The 26,768-nt window shown below is 46.3% G+C and overlaps 1 protein-coding gene across 2 annotated transcripts in view; it reads left to right on the forward strand.

Moving 5' to 3' along the window:
* The window catches only part of C2CD4C (C2 calcium dependent domain containing 4C), a 302,746-nt gene extending 276,414 nt beyond the window's left edge, over positions 1 to 26,332 (forward strand). For both annotated transcript variants that reach the window (XM_073586302.1, XM_073586303.1), the window contains one exon: positions 24,472 to 26,332. In XM_073586302.1, coding sequence (XP_073442403.1) covers positions 24,526 to 25,830 — 1,305 coding nt within the window. In that variant the 5' untranslated portion in view covers positions 24,472 to 24,525 and the 3' untranslated portion in view covers positions 25,831 to 26,332. The remainder of the gene's footprint in view (positions 1 to 24,471) is intronic.
* The last annotated feature ends 436 nt before the right edge of the window (positions 26,333 to 26,768 follow it).

Here is a 26,768-nt window from a genome sequence, read left to right on the forward strand (position 1 = left end):
TATTGTCAGCCCATGCACTTAGTGTATGGGTATTCCAAGTAGAGGAGACCCGCTCCTTTAAATTGGGACAACATTCATAGGACATCCTCCACGTCTCTTCAGACACCACCACTAGAACATCAGGGTGAACCTATTCCGTTATGCTACAGTCACATTATTGTTTGCAAAGGGGTGTTTATGCTCTCTTCATAGTCCGCCTATCGTTTGTTGTGTCTCCCCCCTCCCAATGAGGAGTTCAAATAAATATCAATAAAAAATTGATAGCGTTGGACAGAAAGAGCAAATAGATAGTCGTAGTATGGTACTGCGGCCTGCCAACACTAGAGTACCTTTTTTTAAATTACCAGCATTACATTACAAATTTTACATGCAGATGAAGTTGATAGAAAACCACAATCTGTGTCCTCCCAGCATTCCTCTGTACACATATCAGTATTTAGATCACTATTACCGTGATCTCTTTCCCTTCATCATTTCTATTTTTTCATATCACAGTTATCACAAAATGCTTCAGCTGCAGGGCAATAAGCATTGCCTACGATTGAACAGTTCTGGATTACATTTGTACAGTGTGAAACATTAATTAGGCCTACAAAATTTATTTGTCTAAAACAAATGTAAATGAGAGCGGTTCCTTGGATGCAGTGAAGAGCTGGAGGCAGAGAAGGTGATAACAGCATTTACAGAACAGGCAAATTAACAAGTAATTCTCCTCGCGGGGAGGCAAGACTAGTACGGCAGCGGAGAGGGAGTCAACCAACTCCTGTTGCTTTCCCACCATGTCGGACCCGTTCCCGTGCGCAGTCCTCCTTATATTCCCCATGCCGCTGCTGTTCAATGGTAAGGTCCTTCCATCCCAGAAGAAGCCTCCCCCGGCAACAGTGGTGACAGTCCCGATAGTTACGGCCTTAAAGGGCACTGGAAACCGCTGACTCTGTCTCGGCTCATCTTTTTACACTCCCCTCTCTTTTCATTCGCCATTTCACAGGCGAGGCATCCTGAGCGTTCTTAGAGAGCTTTTTGATTCTTTTAGCTGCCGTCAAATAAACTGATCTTGATTCTACCGATTGTGGGGTTGTCCAGCCGTTGTGCATTCAGAGTGACGTAGATTGGAAGGAATAGTGGAGTCTTCCAGTGGAGGTAAAGTTGAATCTGCACCTGCAGTGAGGTTTTCTTCTGGGGTCTCAGGGCCCTGATTCTACAGACAAATTTTCAGATGGCTGTTCGAAACTTTCATCCTCCACGGCCACGGGAGGCACCTCTTCAGGAACCTCAGGGGGGTTTCTTCCCTTTGTATGGGGTCCTTGAAGAGGCATGGCCGGAGCGTACTCCTGTGGACCACTCTGGTGGGTGCATTTTCTTCCCCTTCATATATGAGCCTATTATGAATGAGTCACCGGAGGAGGAAAAAACAAATATACAAGCTAAGTCCAGAAAACCAGAGAGGTTGGTAGTTAGCGGATTGCAGACCCCTGATCCTATTCACAACAACTAACAGTAGCCGTGGAGTGTTCCTACGGTGGTCTTAGACACCTCGTCACAGCCGGAGAACTAAATAAGCCTAAAGAAAGAAAGGGGAAATCTAAACTTCCCCAGAGCAGACCCCAAAGCAATAGACAGCCCTTAACATGTATTGACAGTGAAAACAGACGAAAACACAAACACAGACAGAAAGACAGGCAGGGCAAACGATGGGGCCCAACTAACTAGATAGGAAAGGACAGAAAAGATGCTGGCTGCAATCCGCAAAAACCCTACCAAAAATGTCCCAACACGTCTGATAGGAAAAACGGCCCTGAAGTCACTAGACTTCAAAATCCCTATATCAGCACTCCGATATATTCTGAAGACAGAGCAAAAGAGAATTAACCGATCAGGAGCAAATATGGAAATTCAGCAAAGCCCCAGCCGGGGCTGGCTAAACACAAAACTAAGCAAATCAGACAAAATCTCATGGAACAATAACAGAGCAAAAACTTAGCTTTAGAAGACAGGAACTGAACTGGGGGCCAGAGCTCAGAGCAGAGAAATCACCAGCAACCCTACAGGGCATCGGCTGCCTTATATCCACTCAGAGATTCCGGATGTCCAATCGCAGTCCACCTGTTCAGGTGACAGGTCTCTCCCATCCAAATCAGTTTTACCACCTCCTTTCACCAGCAGAGGGAGTTCATCGGACATCAAAGGTGAACGAGAAAATGAGCTCATAACGTGAGCCCTTCCATACCGACCCGATGCTTCACTCTGTATGGCCTACTCTCCCACCGATTTTCCAGCTTGTTACGAGGACGTTTCTCCCGCACCAACACTCGATCACCAACCTGAAGATCTGTCCCCCACAGAGGAAGCATCTTAGGGTGCTCCAGTTCCCGAAGCCGTGTTTGAACCAAACAATGTAAGGTCTGTAAGGTCTGTAGATGGTGGCCATGTTCTTGGACCCAGGTAGACACCCCCATCCATGGGTAGTCTTCTCCTGGATCCAGCTATGTGACTTATTTTCCTGATCAGCCAAACAACAAGGAGTAAGGTGTGTAACCGGTGGTTTGAAGGAGTCGATTGTTGCAGATCCACACTAGTTCAGAGACATATTCTGGCCACCTAGCCTTCTTATCATCTTCCAGAGTCCTCAGCATCTGGATTAGAGTACAGTTAAATCGCTCACAGGCCCCGTTTCCCCTGAGGTTGGTATGGTGTGGTGTGTGATCTGTCAAACTGATAGATCCACTGTAATTCATCCATGACTTTTCCCAAGAAGCAAGCTCCTTGATCTGAATGGATCTGCTGTGGGCACCCATACACCTGAGTAAAATGTTTTACAGACGGCGCACACAGCGGACTCAGCCATCTGGTCCCGGGTGGGCATCATTACCACAAACTTCGTGATCTACCATCACTAATCAGTGGTCTTATCTTTGGTGGCCTGGCCCGATGGTCAAATAATCGATGGTCAACAATTCCAGAGGAGCTGAGGTTACTATCGTCTGAGTAGGAGCTCTTTGTTCTGGGGATTTGGCCATCTCACAGGCCCGACAGAGTCTATAAGCTTCCTCGACCGCTGCGCTTAGCCGTGGGTGGTAAATGAACCATTGTAGCCACTGGAAAGTTTTTTCAAGACCAAAGTGAGCCCCTTTTTCATGAGTCTCAGTGGCCATGGTAGACAGCACCGTCTCTGGAATCACTACCTGACAGGAAGCCCCAAGTTCCCTCTGTAGTTGAACCTTCCGATATAACAGACCGTTTCTCATCTGGAGGCGCTCCCACTGCTGGAGTATCTTCAATGCTTTTGGAGTCAGAGCACTCCGCTGTTCTGGACTAGACAGCTTCTTCAGTGTCACCCAGTGTCTTAACAGAGCAAGTTCACGATCTTCCTGCTGCAGCCAAACCCACTCATCCCGAGATCTTCCCAACACTCCTTCATGATGGGGGGTCTATATTTGGTCCAGCGTGGCTGCCACCGTCCCTGCGGTCCTCCGAAACCGAGGAACCTCCTCTTCCTCTAGCATCTCATCTTTACTCTTTCCCGGCGGTGCATGTCTTGCTCTGGATAGGGCATCAGCGTGAGTGTTCCCTGCCCCCGTTTTATAGGCGATTCTGTACCGGAACTTCACCATCCGGGCCACCCAGCATTGTTCTAAGGCCCTAACTTGGCATTCTCCAGATGTGCTAATGGGCTATTATCGTTTCGACCCAACACCTCTGAGCCGGACAGGTATTCTGCGAATCTCTCCGTCATGGCCCACACCAACACCAGCAGCTCCAGCTTGAAGGAACTGTAGTTATCCGGGTTGCGTTCAGAATCGTGAAGAGACCGGCTAGCATAGGCGATCAACCTTTCTCTTCCATCCTGCACCTGCGACAACACAGCCCCAAGTCTGTGCAAGCTGCCGTCAGTGTGGAGAATGAACGGTATAGAGAAGACCGCATAAGTCAGTACCGGAACTTCGGTCAGCGCCTTTTTTTAAGTCACAAAACGCCTTCTCTTGCCTCTCCTCACAACGGATGGATTGATCCTTGGCATTTGGGGGTACCCCTTTTAAGAGTTCAAGTAAAGGTTGAACCACCCAGGCAAAAATCTTCACGAAGCGACGGTAGCACCCCATCAATCCTAGGAACGCTCAAACATCCTTTATGTTGCCCTGGGTCAGGCAGTCTCGGATCACCGCTATTTTCTCCTGTGATGACTTCACTCCCTAGGCGGAAATGACATGACGAAGGTACTCGATCTGAGTCCGGAACAAGTGACATTTTTGGGGTTTCACTTTTAGCCCATACTTCTGTAAATGGCTCAACACTTGCTCCAGTTTCCGAAGATGATCTTCAAACGAGGCAGCGTATGATGATGTTATCCAGATAGATGAGCATGGCCTCAAAGTTCAAATCACCTAGACACCTCTCCATCAGTCGCTGGAATGTACCGGGGGCATTGGCCAGGCCGAACGGAATCCTGTTGAATTCAAAGAGGCCCATGGGAAGTATAAAGTCCGTTTTCGCCCGATCTTTTTCGGACATGGGCACTTGCCAGTAGCCACTGGCGAGATCCAACATCGAGAAGAATTTGGCCTTTCCCAACGCGGACAGAGATTCCTCAATCCGGGGCAGAGGGCATGAATCCCATACAGTACAGGCGTTAAGCTTGTGGTAGTCTACACAGAACCTCAGTGACCCGTCCTTCTTCTGCACCAGCACAATGGGAGCTGCCCATGGACTCTGGCTCTCCCTAATGACACCCGCCTGCAGCATCTGACCGAGCAATTCTCTCACTTCCAGATATAACTGGGGGGGAATCTGCCGGTAGCGCTCTCGAATGGGTGCTGTATCTCCCATTGGTATTTCGTGAGTGATCGCCATGGTGCAGATTAAGTCATCTTCATGATTCGCAAAAACAGACTGATTTTGCCCCAGTAACGCTTCTACTTGGTGCATCTGGGTGGGCGTGAGTTCGGACAGTTCAGCGCGCATCTGTTCTAAGATGTGCCGACACTGTTGATTGTATTGAGGTTTTACCATCAGAGAGGTAGTGACTTTTACCGACCATGGGTCTTCCGGATTCACCGCCAACTGTATGACCTGGGGCGGTTTAACTTCTTCGGGCATACCCACTACCTGCACGACTTCACCCCTGTGTGGGACGACAATCTCTTGGTGTGTCAGATTGATGCAGCATACCAGCACCATGCCTTCTCGTACCATGGCCAGCGTTTGGGCCACCAAGAGTCCTGCAGGCATTTTTTCCACTACCAAAGGTTTCAATTGGACTTCCACCCTCTCCAGCAGGGCATGGGCTGGAACGGGCAGGGTTAGTATGGTCTGTCCTGGTGGTAAGGTGACTTGAGTGGAGGCTGGCACAATCACTTTTCCTAACATTTCCCCTTGACTAGAGACTTCCTGCACCTGAGCTGTATGAATTAACTGTTGGAACACCCACCACTGGGGGGGTGCGGACTCCACTTGTTTAGAGACAAGTGAGATGGCTCATCACTCAGCAGTCTTCCGAATTCTTTCAGGATATTCATCGCCAGTGTAGCAAGATACCCCTCCTTCCAAGATTTTTCCCGCACAAGGAGACCTGCATCCGTACCACACCTGCAACCGGGATGGGCAGGTAATTTGCTGCTGTCAGTTTTACTACCGGGCCCCACTCAGGCCTGAGTTTCTGGGAAGTGCCAATGGAAATATGCTTCCGGCATCGTGGTCACTTGAGACACGGTATCAAACAGGCAACGCATGGCCCAGCCATCAAACTCAGACCTGCGGGCTTGTAGACACCAGACTTTCACTACTACTTCCTTTCCATTCTGGCTCTGGGTGACATCCACCAGGCTCGGAGCCCTCTAGTTTAACGGGCGGCGTGGCCGGGACCTGCCCCGTCACGGACATTCCCTAGCCATATGTCCTATCTCTCTGCAGTTGTAACAAGCGAAATACCTTGGTTTGACAGATCCCTTGGGCCTAGTTACGGACTTTTGCTTCTGGCAGTGCACTGGCCAGCCTCAACTTTTCTATTTCATCTGAGCCAGTTCCCCTTGAATATTCGACAGTTCTTTTCTCATCTCTTCAACCAATTGAGGTTCAGCTACCGACTGTACTGCTGCTTCACCACTCTGGACCTTCCCTACCGGGAATGTGACCCCTGCTACTGTTCGCATGAGCGGGCATCTCTCCCTATTTCAGCAAAAGTCATGCGAGGGTCTACCCACACCTGCTCTCTTAGGGTCTGCTTGGTCAAGGCGTCCCGCAGGCCAGTCACCAACAAGTCACGCAGCACGTCATTTGTCGGCCCTATCCCCATCCCATCTTTTCTGACAATGGCGGTGTGTTATTCTTGTGGGGCATTCATAAATTGCATAACCATCTCCCCCTATCTTTGCATACTGCTAAACAGGTTAGTCCTAAGTTCTCCTATGTCATTGGGGTCCCCAAGGGTCGCCTCCAGGATTTGAAGCACTTTAGCAAATGTATCATGGTCTTGGGGGGTGTGCAGCATCATGGAGTCTCGAGCCCCCCCATCCAAAGCCATAATGGCCACCTCGGCCTCGAGTGCGGGGGGTCGTACGGTGCATTCTCATCATACCCCTCATACGTTCCGTCCAACTCCACAACATAGTATTAGACCCCGTAAATTTCAGTAAGTTACTCAGCATGGCCCCCAGAGACATACTGGTTCTTGGCCCAGATGCCTGTTCTACCGCCTCCGTGCTATTATACTACATCCTGCCGACTATAGAATCATAGAATCGTAGAGTTGAAAGGGACCTCCTGGGCCATCTGGTCCAACCCCCTGCTCAAAGCAGGATTCGCTAAATCATCCCAGTCAGATGTCTGTCCAGCCTCTGTTTGAAGACTTCAATTGAAGGAGAACTCACCACTTCTCGTGGCAGCCTGTTCCACTCATTGATCACTCTAACTGTCAAAAAGTTTTTTCTAATATCTAATCTGTGTCTCCTCCCATTCAGTTTCATCCCATTGCTTCTAGTCTTTCCTTGTGCAAATGAGAATAAAGTTGATCCTTCTACAATGTGACAGCCCTTGAGCTATTAAGTCTCCTCTCAGTCTTCTCTTTTACAAACTAAACATTCCCAAATCCTGCAACCTTTCCTCATAAGACAGGGTTTGCAGACCGGTCACCATTCTGGTCGCTCTTTTCTGAACTTGCTCCAGTTTGTTGATGTCTTTTTTAAAATGTGGTGCCCAAAACTGGACACAATATTCCTTATGAGGTCTGACCAAAGAGGAGTAGAGGGAAATAATGACTTCACGTGATCTAGACTGTATGCTTCTGTTAATACATCCTAGAATTGCATTTGCCTTTTTTGCTGCTGCATCACACTGTTGACTCATATTCAGTCTGTGATCTATTAGTATACCCAAGTCTTTTTCACATGTGCTGTAGCTTAGCCCTATTCCTCCCATTCTATGCCAAAATATAAACGAGAGAGGTTCGTTGGATGCAGTGAAGAGCCGAAGACAGAGAAGGGGATAACAGGATTTACTGAACAGGCAAATTAACAAGTAATACTCCACGCAGGGAGGCAAGACTATTACGGCAGCAGTGGGAATTGCACACAAACACAATGTTCGAGAATAAGATATACAAATAACAGTATTTGCAGGGGAAAGGCTGGAAAATCTTCCGATGGCATCGCAAATCATGGACAAAGTCTCTGTCTGACTATGATATGGAGGAACGAGAAGCACTGTCTCCCGATGGTGCGGATGGATCTAGTCCTGCTTGACTTGAGTGCGCTGGAATGTTGGCACAGTCCTTTATGTGGATTCTTCAGGAATGGCGCCGATCCTGAACTGTGGGCATGCTCACAGACCGCGGACGTAGGCGGTCCTTTGGGGTAGTCTCTAGGCAGCTTATCTGTTACTACAGACAGTACGGGGCTGTCCAAAAGAACAGTGTCAGATAATAACTTAATAGCGTCAAAGTCAATCTTATGGTCAACACGCTGAGAGATGAGTGGCGAGGAGTTGTCAGCTGGAGCAGCGGAGAGGGATTCAAACTTCTCCTGTCGCTTTCCTGCCAAGTCTGACCCTTTCCCGCGCTCAGTCCTCCTTATATTCCCTGTGCCCCCTGCTGTCCAGCGGGAAGGTCCTTCCCTCTCAGAAGAAGCCTTCCCCCGGCAACAGTGGTGACAGTCCCGATAGTTCCGGCCTTAAAGGGCACCGAAAACAGATGAATCTGTCTCGGCTCATCTTCTTACACACATTCGGAGGACACTTAGTAATTCCCCCCCCATTTAAAGGAATATGAAGACCTTCAGATCCATTTGCAGGAATCCAGAAATTAAAACTACAAAACAACAAAGATTATCTTTTTAGTTGAAACAGATTATTGAAGAAATGTAAACAAGTTATTCAACATTTATTTAGCCTCCGTTGACAGCACAGTAGAACCATAATCGTGCTGTATCACAATACTAGAGCAAAGGGAAAATGGAAATTCTTGATGCAATAACGCAACTGCCCCACAACAAAGGTGAAGAGTACTACAATGCTGGGAACAGGATAAATTGTCCAATGTCTGTGGCCACACTCCTTCAAACATCAACTGCCTACTGATGATCATCACCAGCGTTAAACAAAAAGAAAAATTACTTTTTTTTTAATAGAGTCTTTGGGCCCATATGTGAATTGTGAATCTCTCTTATTATAGTCTCCAAGTTGTGTTTGGTGTCATCAGAGCTTAACCTTAAATGCAGGTGGTTGGATGACTGCTGATGACCCTGAGGATTTAGAGAGTGCTTTTAAGATAGTATCAGGATCAACTTCAGCTGGAGAATTTTAAGCAACACTGGAGGAGGAGGAGTTTGTGTTTCTTTGACATTAACCTTCCAACTGTGATGGGGTGTCACTTAACATCAGACCAGCCCATACTTCTAAGATTATCACACTACCATTCAAAGGATAATTGCATTTCATTGGTTGCCCTTCTAGGTATCTGTATTTTTTGTAGGCACCAACTGCATCTTCCTTTCTTACAAACACAACCTCTGCAACTCCGGAAATCAACAAGCAGGTTCGCGTGAAGGCACCGCATACACAGAAAAGCTCCACGATATCTTCCTCTGTGACTCTTGGATGCAAATTATTAATGGTCACTTTTGGGCTTTCTAAAGAGCTAAAGACAGACTCTTTATGAGTGTGCTCTACTGATGAACTGGCCTCCTTTATGACAAGTGTCCGTGACACATTGGCTATAGCCTTTGTGTGCAATATAGGTGGCTAAGTGTTGTGCTGAGTAGACATGGGAGCTATGTATGCATCATTCTGTACCACTTTAGTAAGAGGTAAAGTTTGCCCAAGAGAAAATGAATTTCCAGACATTCACGGCCTTTTTGCACATTGTTTGCAGCTGTGATCTTCACCTTCTTGGTGGAGATGTGGTACAGTTCCAAGTCATCATCAATACCATCATCGTCCATAACTTGTAAAGAGGAAATCTGGTGTTTCCCAGGGTTGTGGTTTACATTTATTGGCATTCCTTCAAAAGTGTTCGTTACGCTAGAACAAATAGTTTTCAGCTGTGACATTTGTATATTATTGGTAATATGTATGGGTGAAGATGAAGAACCTTGTGCTACGAGTGTGTTTATAGTTACGGCCGGGGCACTCTTCTTTAAACTTAGTTTTTCACGAGCATCCATCAGTTTGTTTGGTTTTCCTCCAACACTGATCTGTTTTCTCTAATTCAGCATCTCATGAGCATATTGCACTTTTCCTTTTATATGGACACATGCGTCTTTGGCAAAATATTTCTTACAGGCATCTTTTATGCCGAGCTTCAGACGCGCATCTGTTACACCGATCTTCTGACGGGCATGAAACACACTCTGGTAATTCATGGTGGCTAAATGACTAATCATTGTAGGCTGTGTCCTGGATCTCATACCTCCCATAGCCACTGCTGTTATTAATCCTGTACGTTCCCATTCCTGCCGTCACCATGCCACTTTTCCTGATCACTTCATCCAACGATTCGTCGACTATATTTTTACTAAAAACCAGCATGTCATGATCCAGGTTGGATCATGACAGAGTTTGCACAAGTAACCTTTTTTTTCCTTTAAGCTGTTTGCTTAAGGTTAGTTTTGCCATTTTTTTTTTGCCATTTTTTTTGCCAATGCCATTAGGGTCATTGCACTGTGGTTGTTTCAGTTCTAGTTTTGCCCCCAGTGATTATGAAGCAGGTGTGATTCCCTGGCTCCTACCTATAAAGGAGTGTCAGGTGGACTCACGGTTTGTGATATTGCACATTTCCAACCAAGACTGGTGAAGGAAGGAACTACAGAGAGGAGTTCCTTGCAGCTCAGAAGAGCTCTGGTGTAAAGTCTGGTGAAGGAAGGAATTACAGAGAGGTTTTCCTTGCGGCTCTGACAAAGCTTGGAGAAGTAGCAGCTATTCAGGAGGAAAGCTGCATTCTGGTGTTGGACTCTGTTGCTGGGAGCAATAGCAACACAGCAAAGCTAAGTGGTGTTTTCCCTGTTTGTGTCTTTCCTTTTGTGTGTTTTAGTGCAGTGGTGGGATTAGTTTCTGCACCGTCCAATTCATTAGAAAGGAGTAGGTGCAGGGCGAGCTAGGGATTTTAGGTATCCTGCTCATCGCCGGGTGCGGAACCGGACTAGGGACCGTCAGGAGTGTAGAGACACTGACTCAGTGAAGTGCAGGAGGTCTCCACGTCCCCGTTCCCTATTGCAGGGCCCTCCATTGTATCAGTTTCGCTGGTGTGTCCCTTAATTGTGTAAATACGCCCTGCTGGAGGCGGTGTATTCTGATATACATGTAATACTGAAATTCGCCTGCTGGAGGCGGTGTATCCGACTGCACGTTATATTATTTAAATTCGCCCTACTGGAGGCGGTGTATCCAGGGTCGCGTGTGTCAGAGAAATTCGCCCTGCCTGGAGGCGGTGTGTCCAGTCACACGTGACCATCACACTGCACCTTCCCAGCATAAACTGTGTAGGAAACCACGTTACTGTTTTTCAAGGTGTTTATGATGCCCCTATCAAAAAAAGTTTACACATTATGTTGATGTGTACCCCCCAGGAGGAAATGTTTGTCAGCCCATACACTAATGTATGGGCATTCCAAGTATAGGAGAACCGCTCCTTTGTAATGTGAAAACATTTTTCTGAGGCCCTCCTCCACATTTCTTAGAAGGGGGATTGTGGTGCGTGCAAATTTGAGCCAGGCCTTGCATTCACTTCATGGACAAAATCGATGGTAATAAAAAAAAAAAATAATGGGAACTTTTGTTTCATGTGGCTTCAAAGGCTTATTGGGATGCGTGTAAATATGGTGCAGGGCAGGCCTTGCATTCAATGCATAAGCAAACAGTATGGGAGATACACTTTCTTCTATATGGGAACAATTTTGTCATGAGGCCCTCAAGTACATCTGCTGAAAGGGTTATTGAGGTGCATATAACATCAGTGCAGGACAGGCCCTGCATTCAATGCATAAGCAAGCAGTATGGGAGAAACACTTCTAATGGGAACAATTTTGTCATGAAGCCCTCAAGTACATCTGCTGAAAGGGTTATTGGGGTGCATGCAACATTGGTGCAGGGTAGGACTTGCATTCAATGCATAAGCAAACACTATGGGAGACACACTTTCTTCTAATGGGAACAATTTAGTCATGTGGACTTCAAGTACATCATTTGAAAGGGTTACTGGGGTGCATGTAACATGGGTGCAGGGCAGGCCTTGCATTCAATGCATAGGCAAACAGTATGGGAGACACACTTTCTTCTAATGGGAACAATTTTGTCATGTGGCCCTAAAGTACGTCTGCTGAAAGGTTTATTGGGGTGCATGTAACTTTGGTGCAGGGCAGGCCTTGCATTCAATGGAACATTTTTTCCGGAGGCCCTCCTTTACGTCTCTTGAAAGGGGTATTGGGATGCGTCCTAATTTTTGGCTGCTCAGCCACTCACTGCATAACCATTAACAGTATAGGGGACCCACGGTTTAATAATGGCCCTTTAAGAATATTAATGCCGCCTGATGCCCCTCTAAAAATATGCTCTGTGATTGTAAGAGTCCCTCCTTCATAAATGAAACAAGGTGTCTGCTTATGTGTCACAAACCACATGGCCAGCTAGGGTTGTTAAATGTTACAATGACATTACCCAGTGAATGCATTTGTATTGGTTGAAAGCAATTCTAAAGTTGAAAAACGCATCAAAAACGCTGCATGTGAACATAGCCCAAGTGGTAGAGGAACATTTTTGCTTGGGGTTAATTATTTTGCCTTTTATTCAAGTCATTACCTTGGAAAGGATGTTCCTTAACATATTTCCCAGCAAAATCCATTTTGGTTTCGGTTTTTGTACGTTTTTTGGTTCACTTGTAAAAATGGAGTGAAACTCTGAAAACTGTGTTTACAGCCGTGATCTAGGAGTCAGAAATGCTTCCAGGGCATTTGCCATAATGTTCCCATGTCATTTGAGCAGTGTTTCCATCATTTTCAGACGTTTTTAGACCTTAAAAGACCCCAGGGGGGATTGTGGTAAAAATGCTCGGGTTTCCTATTGACTTACATTGGGCTGGTTGTTCTATCCGAGTATTACAAATTGCTCGAACCGAGCAATGAGCACCCGAGCATTTTAGTACTCGCCCATCACTAGTCTCTAGGTGAAGTCCTTCATCTTCACTTTTCATCTTCATCCAGTACAGACCCCATAACTTCTTCCAGCCAGGGCTTGTCTCTGCAGGAAATAACACAGTTATCTAGAGCTCCGCTTGCAGAACACATTACCATACTTAATTTTTTCCCAACTTCTACACTACACCAGATGAAGGAAAAAAGGTGACATAGTGTCACTCTGCACAGTAACAGGACCGCCCCCCATTTAAAACAGTATCCTCAAAAAATAGCAGTAGTAATATCCCTTAATTAGCCCCTATGGTAATAATATCTCTCATTCTGACCCCCCCCTGTATCTCATTCTTGGCTCCAGCTATATGTTCTCCCATCCTGGCCCCATATGTTCTCCCATCTTGCCCTCATGAGTATCCATTCTTAACTCATGTTATGTCCTATCCTGCACCATGTGTCTCCATCCTGCCCCATGACCCTGCCCCATCTGTCTCCATACTGCCCAATATTCCTGCACCATCTGTCTCCATCCTGCCCCCGTGTCTCCATTCTGCACCATTATCCTGCCCCATCTGTCTCCATCTTCCCCATCTGTCTCCATCCTGCCCCATGGCCCTGCCCCATCTGTCTCCATCCTGCCCCATCTGTCTCCATCCTGCCCAATATTCCTGCCCCCATGTCTCCATCCTGCCCCCATGTCTCCATTCTGCCCCGTGTCTCCATTCTGCAGCATGATCCTGCCCCTTCTGTCTCCATCCTACCCCTTGACCCTGCCCCATCTGTCTCCATCCTGCCCGATGACCCTCCCCCATCTGTCTCTATCTTGCCCCATATTCCTGCTAAATCTGTCCCCATCCTGCCCCGTGTCTCCATTCTGCCCTGGGCAGGATAGAGACGCATGGTCCATGTGTCTCCATCCTGCCATCAAAACATATTGCGGCTTGCCGCTTTCAATAAAAATAAAAACTTTCTCCTTACCTTGCCGCGTTCCTGCGGCGATTATGTTCCCTCCAGGCATTTCAAGCACTGACTTGCTGGCGACGTGCACGCTGACGATTGGCTGGTGGCTTTAAACTATTGCCGCGCGGGCCCGCACGGCAATAGATTTTAACCGAACCTGCATACGAAACGCAGGTTCAGTTTGTGCACCGACTGAAGCCTGTCACCTGGGGCCAGATGAGCAGAAGAGACGGGTCTGATGTGGGCCCCCTTTCCTCATTGGACCCCATACACCAGTCAGGGCAGTAGCAATGCCATATTTATAGATGTTAACAGTGGTTGGACAAACTGCAAGGCTTGGAAAGGCTTGGCCATTTCGCTCTGGGAGCAATTCCCAAATAGCTACTGCCAATGTGATTTTAATGGATTAGTTTTTGGGAGCAATTTCAGTGCTTACGAGCTACTAGAAATGTTGTAGTTACTTTCATTCGACAGACAGCAGATATGAGTCACAACTTGTTTTTTGTGGAATGAGTTGAAGTTTTCATTGGTATTAATTAGGGCTAGACAACATTTTTTATCACTTTTTATTCAAATTTTTGATAGACAGGATAAACAAATAAACAACTATTCAAGAATTATTGTCAGTTCATAGTGTGTTGCAGCTTCATTTGCTCTGTCCGCTTAGGCTGGTTTTACACTTGCCGTTTAAAAATGGGCCGCAAAAGTTAGTAGGAGGACCGTGCTCCGTATGGCCGTGAGGACCGTATTTGTGGCCGTGAAAAAATATTGAGTTTGCTCGATATTTTTCACGGCTTATGGACACGGCCGCAATGCATTTCAATGGTATCACAAAAACAACGTTAGCTTGTTTATGCGGTACACCGTATTTGCAGATCGCTGTTTTTTACCTGCTATTTGTTTTAAAAGGGAAAAACGGCGATCCAAGAAGGTTTTTTGCAGCTTGTTTTTGCGGGAGACCGCAAAAAACACGGCAATATGGCCCGCAAAAATGGCAGGCCGCAAAAAACATGGCAATTGTAAAACCAGCCTTAGTTACCACAGCACAGAAGTGCCCTGCGAATGCGCTGTTTGACTCCCCCTGGTGACGCGATTGTTAGCTCATTGCGGATGTCATGAATGCGATGACGCTGTCCTCTAACCCACGTCTGTCACTTCATCACTGGCATCTGAAATCACTGTCAGTCAGAGACAAGCATGATAGCTTGGCACAAGCGGCTGTATGGAATTTTTGCATTTCTTTTGCAATTATTTTTGCAAAGGGAGGAATAATTTATTTTTAAAAGAAAAGAAAGAAAATTGATGAAGTACTGTGACTGTCTACTTCACAAAGTGTGTACTTATACATCAATTTTTGTTTTTTTGCACATCTATTTAACTAGTCAAATTTTACATCTGTACATACCACACCAATACATTGTTATGAAAATTTGATTGATATAGATATATATCTCTATGTGTGCTGCGGCCTGTCCTAATTAGACAGAGTCTTATTGAGCACTAAAGGAAGGAAAGACGCCAAACCTAGTTAGCAGCAATTCATTCCAGCAGAACTCTGGAAGCTTTATTGTACATATATATATTTATAGATGCATGAAGTAGAGGGTGGTTCCCCCATTTACATAAGGCTGAACTTCTCATCTAATTGGTGGATTTGAATACATGAACATATATGGGTGTCCGGCGTGAGGATGACTTAAGCATCATATGATTTACTGTCCATTGTCTTGCAATGTCAGCAAGACTCCAATATCGGCTTGGAATATCTGTTGTTACTTCCTCTTCTCTATGGCTGGGAGATATGTCACAAGACAATGCGATCATGAGATAACATCAGCTCCCCAGACTGGCTCATGGAGTGTAGCAAGTCATCTCCAGCAACTGGTTACAAAGTTCAAGGTAGCTGTGAATATGTATCTATGTGTGCATATGAGTATATATGAGTACATAGCATATAGCAGGCAAGTGAGATCTAGTAGAAATACATAAATATATATTTCTATCACAATCCCCCCTTAGATATCACTTGACCTAAAATCCTGCTCCTGGCCCAAAGCGCTGCAACTCTTTTATGCTGCCAGTGGGTTGACGCATGCCTAGCGCACACGGCCCCCCTTCGTACAGACTTTCGCAAATGGGCGGTCAGGAGATCTGTCCCTAACGGGGGTTTGGTGCAATGTAATCAAAGTCTCTTAGTTAGCAGTCTATGCAGTCAGTGATGTGTATTCTCAGGTAGATAATTTATTCAGTCAGTTAGGGCATCCACAGCATCATTCCAGCCCAGGTGTATCTTCTGGCATGAGGGCTTTCCTGCAATGCGACGCGTGGATCCAGGTGGGGGTTTCCCTCCAGGTTGGTGACATCCGCACTTGGAGAAGGGCCATCAAATCTGGGATCGAGTGTTCTCCTTACGAACTTTTTCCACCAACACTCAGTCTCCTGACTTCAGGGCGTGCATACCAGGCACCAAATCTGGACCTGGCCATGAAGGAAAAAACTCGAGAATGGACATTAGCAAGATTCTTGATAAATTCAATTATGCATGCAGACAAAGTATCACATTGCACAGTCAACTGTTGAGGGAAAAAATACCTCTAACCTGGGTTTAGACCCAAATAAAATTTCAAATTGGTGACAGCTTTTTCTGAGCCTATGGGAGTATCTAATGCCATGGTTTGTCGTCTCTTTGGCAATTTTTTAGCATGCTGCTCTTAAGTGTCCCACTTAGTCTGTGGTGCGGGATGGCGGGAAGTGTGTAGGCCTAAGTCTGACCCTACTGCTGATCAGATCTCTTGTGTCAGGTTTGCTGTGAATGTGGGTCCCTGATCACTCGCTATCACTTCTGGAACCCCCATATCTGCACACTATTTTCGAGAGTAGCTTCTTTGCAGTAGTCTTCGCCACCTGGTTCCTTACTGGGAAATCTTCAGGCCAGATGATGTGGGGGAACTTTTCCCACTTGTCCGATGTTGCATTTGTTGGAGGCCAGACAGCTGCTGGAAATTTGGCTGTGGGAGTCCAGTCCAATCAGGTCATTCATCTGTGTCTTCATCTCTGTGCGAGGCCATATGCCCATTGAACCACCGTAGGGTACATACTTTGAGGTAGACTGGGTCTGTCTTGAGGTAGACATTTAAGGTAGACGTTTGAGGTAGACGTTTGAGGTAGACAGGGATTTTTGGAGCCCAGTGCTTTGGCCCTTCAGCATCCAGCTTTCCTTCTCCTCCTTTTGAGTCTGGTCCTGCTACTTCTTGTACAGGTTTCAGGAAGTCATTTTGTCAGGTTTCCTCATCTTCAGTCGTCATGTAGTAGCCGTCCGGCTCTACGACCTCTCCCATTTTTCCATATTGTCTTCCTCTGGCTGCTTCTTTGGCTGCCACATCCGCCATGTTGATTCCCCGTGTCTCTACTGTGTTCAGTTTTCCGTGTATCTAGACCTTTAACACTGCCACCACTTTTGGTAGTTGAAGAGTGTCCAGCAGGTCCCTGATGGCTCCATGATGCTTCACGGTTGACCCGCTTGCTGTGATGAAGTCTCTTGCAGCCCAGATGGGTCGGAAGTCGTGTGTTATGCCATGCGAGTACCTGGAATCGGTATAGACTTTGCAGTTTTGTCCTTCGCAATCTGGCAGGCCTTTCGTCAGCTCCGCTTCTTGGGCTCTTGGGCTGACAAACTTCTGGACCATAGGATGTCTTGATTGCTGGTCACTGCACATCCCGTGTGGAACCTTCCTTCATCATCTGCAAAACTGGAGCCATCTATGGTATCTTGCAGCTTTTTTCTCTGAAGAGTCTGTATCCGCATCCCCCCTTGGGAGTGGGAGTAGAAACAGGTAACGGCTGAGAGCACTGAAGAGTGGTTGTCCAAGAATGACATCAGCAGCCTTGTCAGGAGGGCGTGTGCTGCAAATATTATTTTCATGCAGGAGGGCCCCCCTTGCAACTGGATCCAAGTCAGCTGAGAGGTAGTCTAGAGGCCTCTGGTTTTCCTCTGTGGGTCTGTTTTAAGACGCCAGTAGCATGACCTTTTTCCATTCGGTAAAGACGGAATGGCTTCTCGTAGTCAGGGAGACCTGGAGCTGGCGCAGAGACTATAGAGTCTTTCAGTTTCCTGTACGAGATGAAGGCTGCAATGCGTTGATGTAATTGTACAGAGGCAGCATTAGGACTGGAGCACCAGGGATCCAACTCTGCAGTACGAGACTAGACCAAAGAAGGCCTGCATCTTCGGAGTGGTTGAGGGAGCCATCTTCTCCTCAGCGGTCTTCCGTTCATCTCATCTGTTAAGCGTTTTCGTCTGGCGGGCAATACGGTGTCTTCAGGTATGTAACTTGCTTTTGACACCACTGGACTCCAGAGCTTTCCAGAGCTTGTGTTGCTGCTCCGCCATGTAGAGTAGAGGAGACAAGGAAAGGGCTGTGCAGGTAGCGATGTCGATGACTTCCGCATGTTCTGCAATCCAGTTGACGAGGATGGAGGCCAATGCTTTGATGAGCTGTGAAAGGCTGTTCCGGGCACTCTTGGGCATCACTGTCCATGTATTCTGCATCCCCCATGTGCGTTTTCAGGAGCTGGTCATCTAGGTGAGGGGAAAAAATTGAGGGGAGCTTTGGGCAGATCCATCACCGTGAGCACCACTGCTGTGGCTGGCACGTTTGTCAGCAGAGTGTGTAGATCTGGCACAACTGAGGTTTCAAACACGGTTGCTTCGCTCACAGCCCTCAGGTTATGCACCATTCAATCCAGTCTGGTTCTCCTTTCACAGTCTTCCCCTTGATCGAGAAAAGCTGGGACTGCATGATGATTCCCATGGGTGAGGCGGCTCAATCTGGCCTTGCTCTTCACAATGCCGTGAGTGACTCCCATCTTCTGGCACAGAGCCGGCAGGAAAACAAGCCATTTGCTGGGGTCCTCTTTATCAGAGATGACTTCCAGCTGTGCTTTCTTGCTCTTACAGGGGGTCTTTTTGCTGGGACGTCTTCTTTACCAGCCAGCAGCCGTTCCTTTCACCCAGCTTGATCTCAGGTCAGCATTTGTTAACCAGTTTGAGGAGCTGAGTGGCTGTCTTCTGGTCCAGGGCCTGGATTAACTTCAGGGAGCACCTTCAGAATCTTGTCCAAGAAGATCCTCTGGCGCTGGAGCCAGAAGCAGTGCAGCCATTTCACGAAGTGGGTATGGCCCCTCTGGGTTGAGAGTTTTCCTGGCCCATGCCAAAGTTCTTAGGCCGTTTCCAAGAACAGCGGTTCTACTTAGACCTCCAGGTGATCAGTTGGTGGACAGTTTGACTCTGGGTGGTGGGCAAGGGATGCTAGGCCTTGTGAGCGTCTGGGGTTCCAGACTTGAGTGATACCGGCACTGGCGCAACTTGAAGTCTCCCTTGGACCATAGGATTCTGGGTACTATGTCCAGCACCTCCTTGGGTAGGCTTGCACTGGTTGTTCGAGGGAGGCTCTTGTAGGGCCACCAACATGATTGATTCTTCTTGGGTCTGGGGTGGAGAAGATGTCATGGTCACATCTTCATGGAACACTTTGGTCACTTTCAGTTCCTGCAGTAGGTCTGCTCTCATCAGGTGAGGTGGGCAGGTCTCCACCGTAAACTGGAACAGGATGGAGTGTCCTGGCTGTGTCCACACGCTCAGGGGCTTGCAAGCTGAGGAATGTCTGTCTTGACCTTCAGTCCCCATACAAGACACAGAGTGCTCTGATAGACTGGTGGGGTCAGGGATTTTCACTTCTGACTGCACCAGTGTCCACAAGGAAAGCTATGACAGCCCCCAGTGATTTGAGGTATTGGGTCTGCTGATGGGGTTTCACGTCAGAGGCGTGACGTCTGGCAGACCTGGTTTGCCTATGTCCTATGGACAGGGTTCTTCATTGTCTTCTGTGTTTCTTTCTTGGCCTATACCACTGCGTGATGCCCTGGGTTGCTGGGGTGCTGTGCACTGGTTCCGGAAATGGCCAAGGTTGCCCCAGTTGTAACGCCTGACAGGTATCCTGTCTTCAGGGTGGATGCTCTTCCATGTCAGTGGCCACCATAAGAGGGGCTGTCCTCCGCACTCCTGTGAGGGACTCAATTCTTATGGCTACTTCGAGCAGGGCATCTACTGCTATTGACCTGTACTCAGGCCTGGCCACTATCAGCAGTCTCTTGATTGGTTCTCTTAGTCCATGCACAAAGGCCTGTGCCAACATTTGTCCATGTATCTGATCATGAATAGTGAAGCCTAAAACTTGGAATATTTGCCTCCTTCTGCCATGAAACTTGTCTACAGACTCTGTCTTGGCCTGGCTCATGTTATGTAGGCTGAGTGCTTGTCTGGCTTTGGCCCACACTCTGAGCTGCTCAATTAGCTTTGATCCTGATTCCCAGGAATGCACATCTAATTCTGATGGAAGCTTGAAGTTTTCCTTCATGATTGGCCAGAGTGTTTCACCTGCTTTTATCTCCATTATGGACCAGAGATCACTCCAGGTTGCAGCATATGTCTGCTGGCTCTGCTGCATTCTTCGGTAAAATGGCATCGGGTCCATATCTGGGTCTGGCAGATTTCTTAGAATACTGAACACCTGACTAGGGGTGAAGGCACATAGTGTAAGAGATCTGGCTCTATCTGCCCCTGCCTACTTGGTGTCTGTGAGTTTCCCCTAGTACTAGGCAGCATGTATGGTGCCCCCTCTTCATATTTATCAGAGGAGGAACTGTGCCATTGTGTGTTTGTCTTGTGTGTGGGTAGTACTCCCCTCTTCTGAGACTGCAGCTCCGTCTCAGACTTAGCAGGTGCAGTCTCTGATGGCCCACACCTCCCTTCTGCTAGCTGTTGTATCGGGGGGGCACCTGTGATGTTATATGTGGGGAGTGATTCACTTTTGTCTCCCGGTATCATAGCTGTCTCTTTAGAGAGTGTTCCTTGTGGAGATAGGGACACCTCATTGTCTGGATTTGGCACTAGACCAGCTGGTGACAATGAACAGAGAGGTGGGAGGGAGAGAGAGTGCGGAGCAGGGAAGGGAGGAGGACAGATTGGGAAGAGGAGAAGTGAGAGATGGTGGAGGAGAGGAGGAAGGAGACAAAAGAGGAGGAGAGAGTGAAGACTAGGGTGATGAGGGAGGATGAGAGGTGGGCGTTGGTGATGAAGATGGAGAGGGAGGAGAGGTAAGGGAGAGAGAAGGAGGAGAGATAGGTGGGGGTGTAAAATATGGAGAGGGGAGAGAGGGAGATGCTGAGGGAGGAGGAATTATAGGAGGAAAAATAGATGAGAGAGAGGAGATAGAGGGAGGAGAGAGATGAGGGAGATGGGAGGAGGGAAGAGTGGGGAGAGAGGAGAAGGAGGGGGGAGCGGACTCCTTCCCCTTTGCTGCAGTCACTGAAGGCATGCTTGAACTTGTGGTGCCTCTCAGACGGCACAGATTAGAATTCCACTTAAAACACTTTTTCTTCTTTTATACACGTAAAAAACAATCCTTTCCTGTTCACACTAACTCTCAGCACCTTCTACACTGTAAACTCCACTGTCACTTTAAAAAATGCAGACGGCAATCCAGCTTCACTAGCTAAGCTTCCCTTTTTCTTTTCAATACATCATGCCATGCTACAGCTTAAAGAAAAACTGTTCTTGCAAAACCACATACTTGACTTTCTGAATACCACCTACTATGTCTGTTTCAAAAACTTCAAAAAAAGGTGATTAAAACTTCAAAAAAAACTTTGCAACCCTTTTTTGTTTTAAACTTGCTTAAAAAGGAAGGAAAAAACAAAATTGAAATATTTATTTAAAAAAGACTTCAAAAGCAGAGGAACAAAATGGAAAATCAAAAATTGACAAGAGAAAAAGGAAAGAACCAAAAGCAGGTAAAAATTCTCTTTTTAGCAAAAAGAAAAGGAAAAAATGAAGAAGTGAAAACCAAAAACTGGTAAAAAACTTAAAAATGGAAAAACCCAAAAGAAAAAGAGAAAAATGATCAGGAAGTAAAGATTTTTAAAAGGAAAAAAATCAAAAAGTTGATAAAACTTAAAAACCACTTCGAAAAATCAAAGATCAATACAAGTACACTTCCAATAAAAAGTGTCAGTGCTGAATGCAGAACACACACTTCCCCCTTTTTTTTCTGCCTGCGTCTCTCAGTAGAATCTTCTGAGAACAATGGAAGAGAAAAAAAAGCAAACTGAGACTACAGTGATATACTCAAAAAACCCAGCTTTCCCAAAAATTCTCACACTACAGTAAAAGACTTCCACCAAATGCAAGATAAAACAGGTAATAGCAGAGTACAGAACAAATGAATATGAAAAATAACAGGGACGCACCCTATAGGCAAAAGAGGAAGTGTAAAAGAAAAGGAAAAAAAAACTTTTTCTGCTTCCGATCTTCATGGAAACCAGCAGTGGGTGCTTTGGTTAGCACCGGGATGTATCACCCTCCGCCGTGGGAGACGGGCACTGTGATATCCCACTAGATTATCACCCTCCGCGTGCACTCGGGGACCGTGACAATCTCTCCAATGATCAGCCCTTGATATCTCTCCAGGCTGTCAGCATCCGTGTGTGTGCGGGAACCGTGACAGCTGAGGGATTCGCCTGTGATACCTCCTTGAAGCTGACACCTCCGTGTGTGGTGTGGGGATCGTGACAGCTTACCCAGAGGAACTCACCTGCGATATCCCTCCTAAGCTAAAACCTCCGTGTGGTGCGGGGACCGTCTTAACTTAGTCAGAGAGACTCAGCGTCTTGTTATCGGTCTCCCAGCAACCACAAGCACAAATCAGTCACAGTTTCACCCAGCTCTCTCCCGGATCTAAAGACATACAGGACCACAGCATACACTTAGCTTATCCCAGGGTTTGGATTTATGGCGTGGACTTTTTACACTACCTAAGTTTGGTGACCACACTGACCGGCTAGAGTTACTGACTCGGACTGGGCACAGGGGACCTTCAGGTAAGATAACTAGATTTTCTTACCTTACTTATGGAGTTGCGCAAATCTCCGTCCCCATGAGCCAAGGCCTTAGTCGGTAACTCTGTGCTCTCCGGTCAGCAGGGTCCCCGTGCGTTTCGTCCACAGCCCCATGTTGGGTGCCAAAAAATGTTATGGAAATTTGATTGATATAGATATATATCTCTATGTGTGCTGAGGCCTGCCCTAATTAGACAGAGTCTTATTGAGCACTCAAGGAAGGAAAGATGCCAAACCTAGTTAGCAGCAATTCATTCCAGCAGAACTCTGGAAACTTTATTGTACATACATATATTTATAGATGCATGCAGGAGAGGGTGGTTCCCCCATTTACATAAGGCTGAACTTCTCATCTAATTTGATGGGTTTGAATACATGAACATATATGGGTGTCCGGCATGAGGATGACTTAAACATCATATGATTTACTGTCCATTGTCTTGCAATGTCAGCAAGACTCCAATATCGGCTTGGAACATCTGTTGTTACTTCCTCTTCTCTATGTCACAAGACAATGCTATCATGAGATAACATCAGCTCCCCAGACTGGCTCATGGGGTGTAGCAAGTCATCTCCAGCAACTGGTTACAAAGTTCAAGACAGCTGTGAATATGTATCTATGTGTAGATATGAGTATGTATGAGTATATAGCATATAACAGTATAACAGGCAAGTGAGATCTAGTAGAAATACATAAATATATATTTCTATCACAACATTACCCTGTTACAAGAGCTGGCATTTTGGGCGGGCACCTACCTAATATTTCTTATTTTGACATTTTTGAGAACATGAATTAACTTTACTTAATGAAAAAATGTAGACATTTAACAGTGCATGCCTGTTTTTGCAGACTTGTTTTACTAGTTTAGTTTGACACCCATACATGCCACACCTATACCGTACCATAGTATTTCTTGTTACAATCTTTTTGACTAGGGTTTGAATTGTAGTATGTGTGCCGACTGAGGGGGTGGTCCCATTCGGCCGCGAGACAGACTGACGACAGACACAGGAGCTTGTTCAACCAGGTCCAAAGTTTATTGGGTTTCCTCCTGACAACCACAGCAAACATGACAGTTTCTGCCCCTAGGCCCAGGTACCAGTCACCTCCTCCTGTTCCTGTTGGCAAAGCCTTTCCGGGTTCCTTCACCATGGCTGCCGTTAGGCCCACGGCCACAGCGCTTCCCCCTGTCTGAGTCTTCCCGCTGAAACACTTACTGCTCCTTCAGTGTCCAGCCATCCGGTACCCCAGGCCTCCTTTGCCAGTGCCCTCCTGACCTGTAGCTGTCCTCTCAGGGCCACCCCCCTCTGAATCTCTGTCTCTCTTCTCTCCCTCTCCTAAGCTCGTCCTTTGTCCGTCTTCTCCTGAGCTCTTCTCCCTTTAGTCGCCTACTGGGTGTCTGCCTGTCCTCACCCCCCCACTCTTCTTCCCTTTTATCTCCTTATTCTGGAAATCCCCTTCCCAGTCCTGTAACTCCACCCACCATGACTCTGCAGTTTTCCTAGCCTAAGGCTTGCTGTTGAGTCCTTTTCTCACTACTCTATGTCCCCATCTTGTGGCCAAAACCCGGTACTACATCGTCCTTTACTAATTCCAGTTGTTATCCCACACATATCTATTCACATCAGAATAAAGCATAGTGCACATCATCTTCTTTCCGCATCAGACAGGTCTATAGGTCAGTCCACCCCCTACAGAATCATTGAGGTTGAAAAGATTGTTCAAAGTTAATTATAGTGTTATACGTAATCTATTGTAAAAGAAAAAGTGGCAAAGGACGGGGTAACGTAAAAGAAAAAAACCAATACCCGGACCCCGGGTAAAGATATACATAGTTATCACGAGTGACAGGTCTTTAAGATCATTAGTACTTAGTAGAATAAGTTTGTTCTGACAATAAATTAATGTTCTCCTTCTTTATTAAATCACATTTTTTTTTTGCAGGCAGTTTAGTCTGTATCCAGTGACAACACAACTTAAATTTCACTCCATATAAGAATGTGGCTGCTGGAGAGGATTCGAGGCTCAGTGGATCATAGCAGTGGTCGACAGGCAGGAGAATCTGGTGACAAACAGTCAAAAGGTGGATCATACAGCAATGTTCTGACTCCAGACAAGATTCCTGACTTTTTCATCCCACCAAAACTTAGCAGTATACCAACAGAAGGTGGAGCTGAAGGTGCTTCAGTAGGTGAAGTACAGTCCAAACCTAATATAGGCACTTCTGCATCTGAGCAAAACTTGTCAGGAAGACGTCCACAACGTAGCCCTCGTCTACCAACCAAAACTAATTCAGAGAGCAGAAACCTTGTAAAAGCTGCTAACCGGCACATCATTCAGATTGAAAGTGCAGATGAGTGGGCTTCAGAGGAAGATTTGGGTACGAATGCAGACCCTCAATCTCAAACTGCCATGTCTCTTCCATATGTTCCAAAGGCCCAGACATCATATGGTTTTGTGACTCTGATGGAAAGTCCACATACCCGACGTAAGGAGTCTCTTTTTCACACTAACCAGGGTTCTGTTTCTCCATGTCCATCACAGTCTAGTTCACCTACTTCTCAGAGAAGAAGTGGAACCGAGGGAAGATCCCAGCTAAACACTTCAGATTTTGGAATGTCTTTGATGAATCCATACCGGTATTTTAGTGGTGGTGAAAGTGATACCTGCTCCTCAGCTGAGTCATCACCATTCAGTTCACCTTTACTTTCACGCTCAGTCTCTCTGCTGAAAATATTCACACCAGACACACAGTCAAAACTCATTAAGTTCAAACACTCAGTAGCTAGAAACAGTTCACTATCTACAGATGAGTGCAGTTCTGCTGACACTAGTCCCAGCATGCCTAGAAGAAGAGTAAGAGGTGCAAAAGGAGCTGGTATAGGTTCTGGGCAACAAGGTGTGCTACCTTTGGACCTTCTACAGAAGGAACACAATGTGGGACTCAGTAAAGGAGGTAGTATGAGACTATCAGCAGAGTATGACCCATCTAATGCCCGTCTCCGAGTACGGTTAATTGCAGCGGAGCATCTCTTTGACAAGCTTTGTGATTTGAAGGTAGTAAACTGTTGTGTGGTTCTCTATCTGAATCCTGGAAAAGTTCACCGCCAGAGAAGCACTATTATCAAGAATAGCCGAAACCCAGTGTTTAATGAAGACTTTTTCTTTGATGGATTGGTGGCCGGAAGTGCTAAAAAGATGTCACTTAAACTAAAAGTGCTGAACAAGGGAAGCAGCCTTAAAAGAGACACTCTTCTTGGAGAAAAAGAGATCCCACTGACCTCACTTTTGCCTTTTCTTTGAGAATGGAGCTGCTATGGTGGTGTGCATGGTGTGTGAAAGAGAGCGGTGTATGCTCTGCAATGGAGAATGGATGTACCTACTAGTTACCAGATGAATTACTATCCTGCATATGATGGAACAACACCCTGCAGAGCACTGTACTAATGCAGATGGTAGTACTTCCATGTCTACAAAAATGTGCACGCCTTCATTCAGAAATGGCATAGCATTGAGCTTCCAACTCCAAGCTTTAAGGACCTTCATGTTTTGACAAATCAAACCTGCATAAGACAGGCTTAAAACAAGCAGGCTCAGATGATGAAAAAACATTAATAACATACCTACAGAGCACTGTGTAATGCCCCGCATGCTAGAAATCAAAGTTTGCAGACACATACTGCTTGTACAAAGAGACTTTGCATTTAGAATACGCTCTCATGGGCAAAACCTGGCGATTATCTGTTAGACAAAAGAGCACATTAAATGTAACCTGTTGTTACAGCTTCCATATGTACACATACAGTGGGGCAAAAAAGTATTTAGTCAGTCAGCAATAGTGCAAGTTCCACCACTTAAAAAGATGAGAGGCGTCTGTAATTTACATCATAGGTAGACCTCAACTATGGGAGACAAACTGAGAAAAAAAAATCCAGAAAATCACATTGTCTGTTTTTTTTTCATTTTATTTGCATATTATGGTGGAAAATAAGTATTTGGTCAGAAACAAAATTTCATCTCAATACTTTGTGATATATCCTTTGTTGGCAATGACAGAGGTCAAACGTTTTCTGTAAGTCTTCACAAGGTTGCCACACACTGTTATGGGTATGTTGGCCCATTCCTCCATGCAGAGCTCCTCTAGAGCAGTGATGTTTTTGGCTTTTCGCTTGGCAACACGGACTTTCAACTCCCTCCAAAGGTTTTCTATAGGGTTGAGATCTGGAGACTGGCTAGGCCAC

The sequence above is a fragment of the Dendrobates tinctorius genome, unplaced genomic scaffold (assembly GCF_039654945.1).
Source record: "Dendrobates tinctorius isolate UK_male_01 unplaced genomic scaffold, ASM3965494v1 ptg000092l, whole genome shotgun sequence".
In the NCBI taxonomy this organism is placed as follows: domain Eukaryota; kingdom Metazoa; phylum Chordata; class Amphibia; order Anura; family Dendrobatidae; genus Dendrobates; species Dendrobates tinctorius.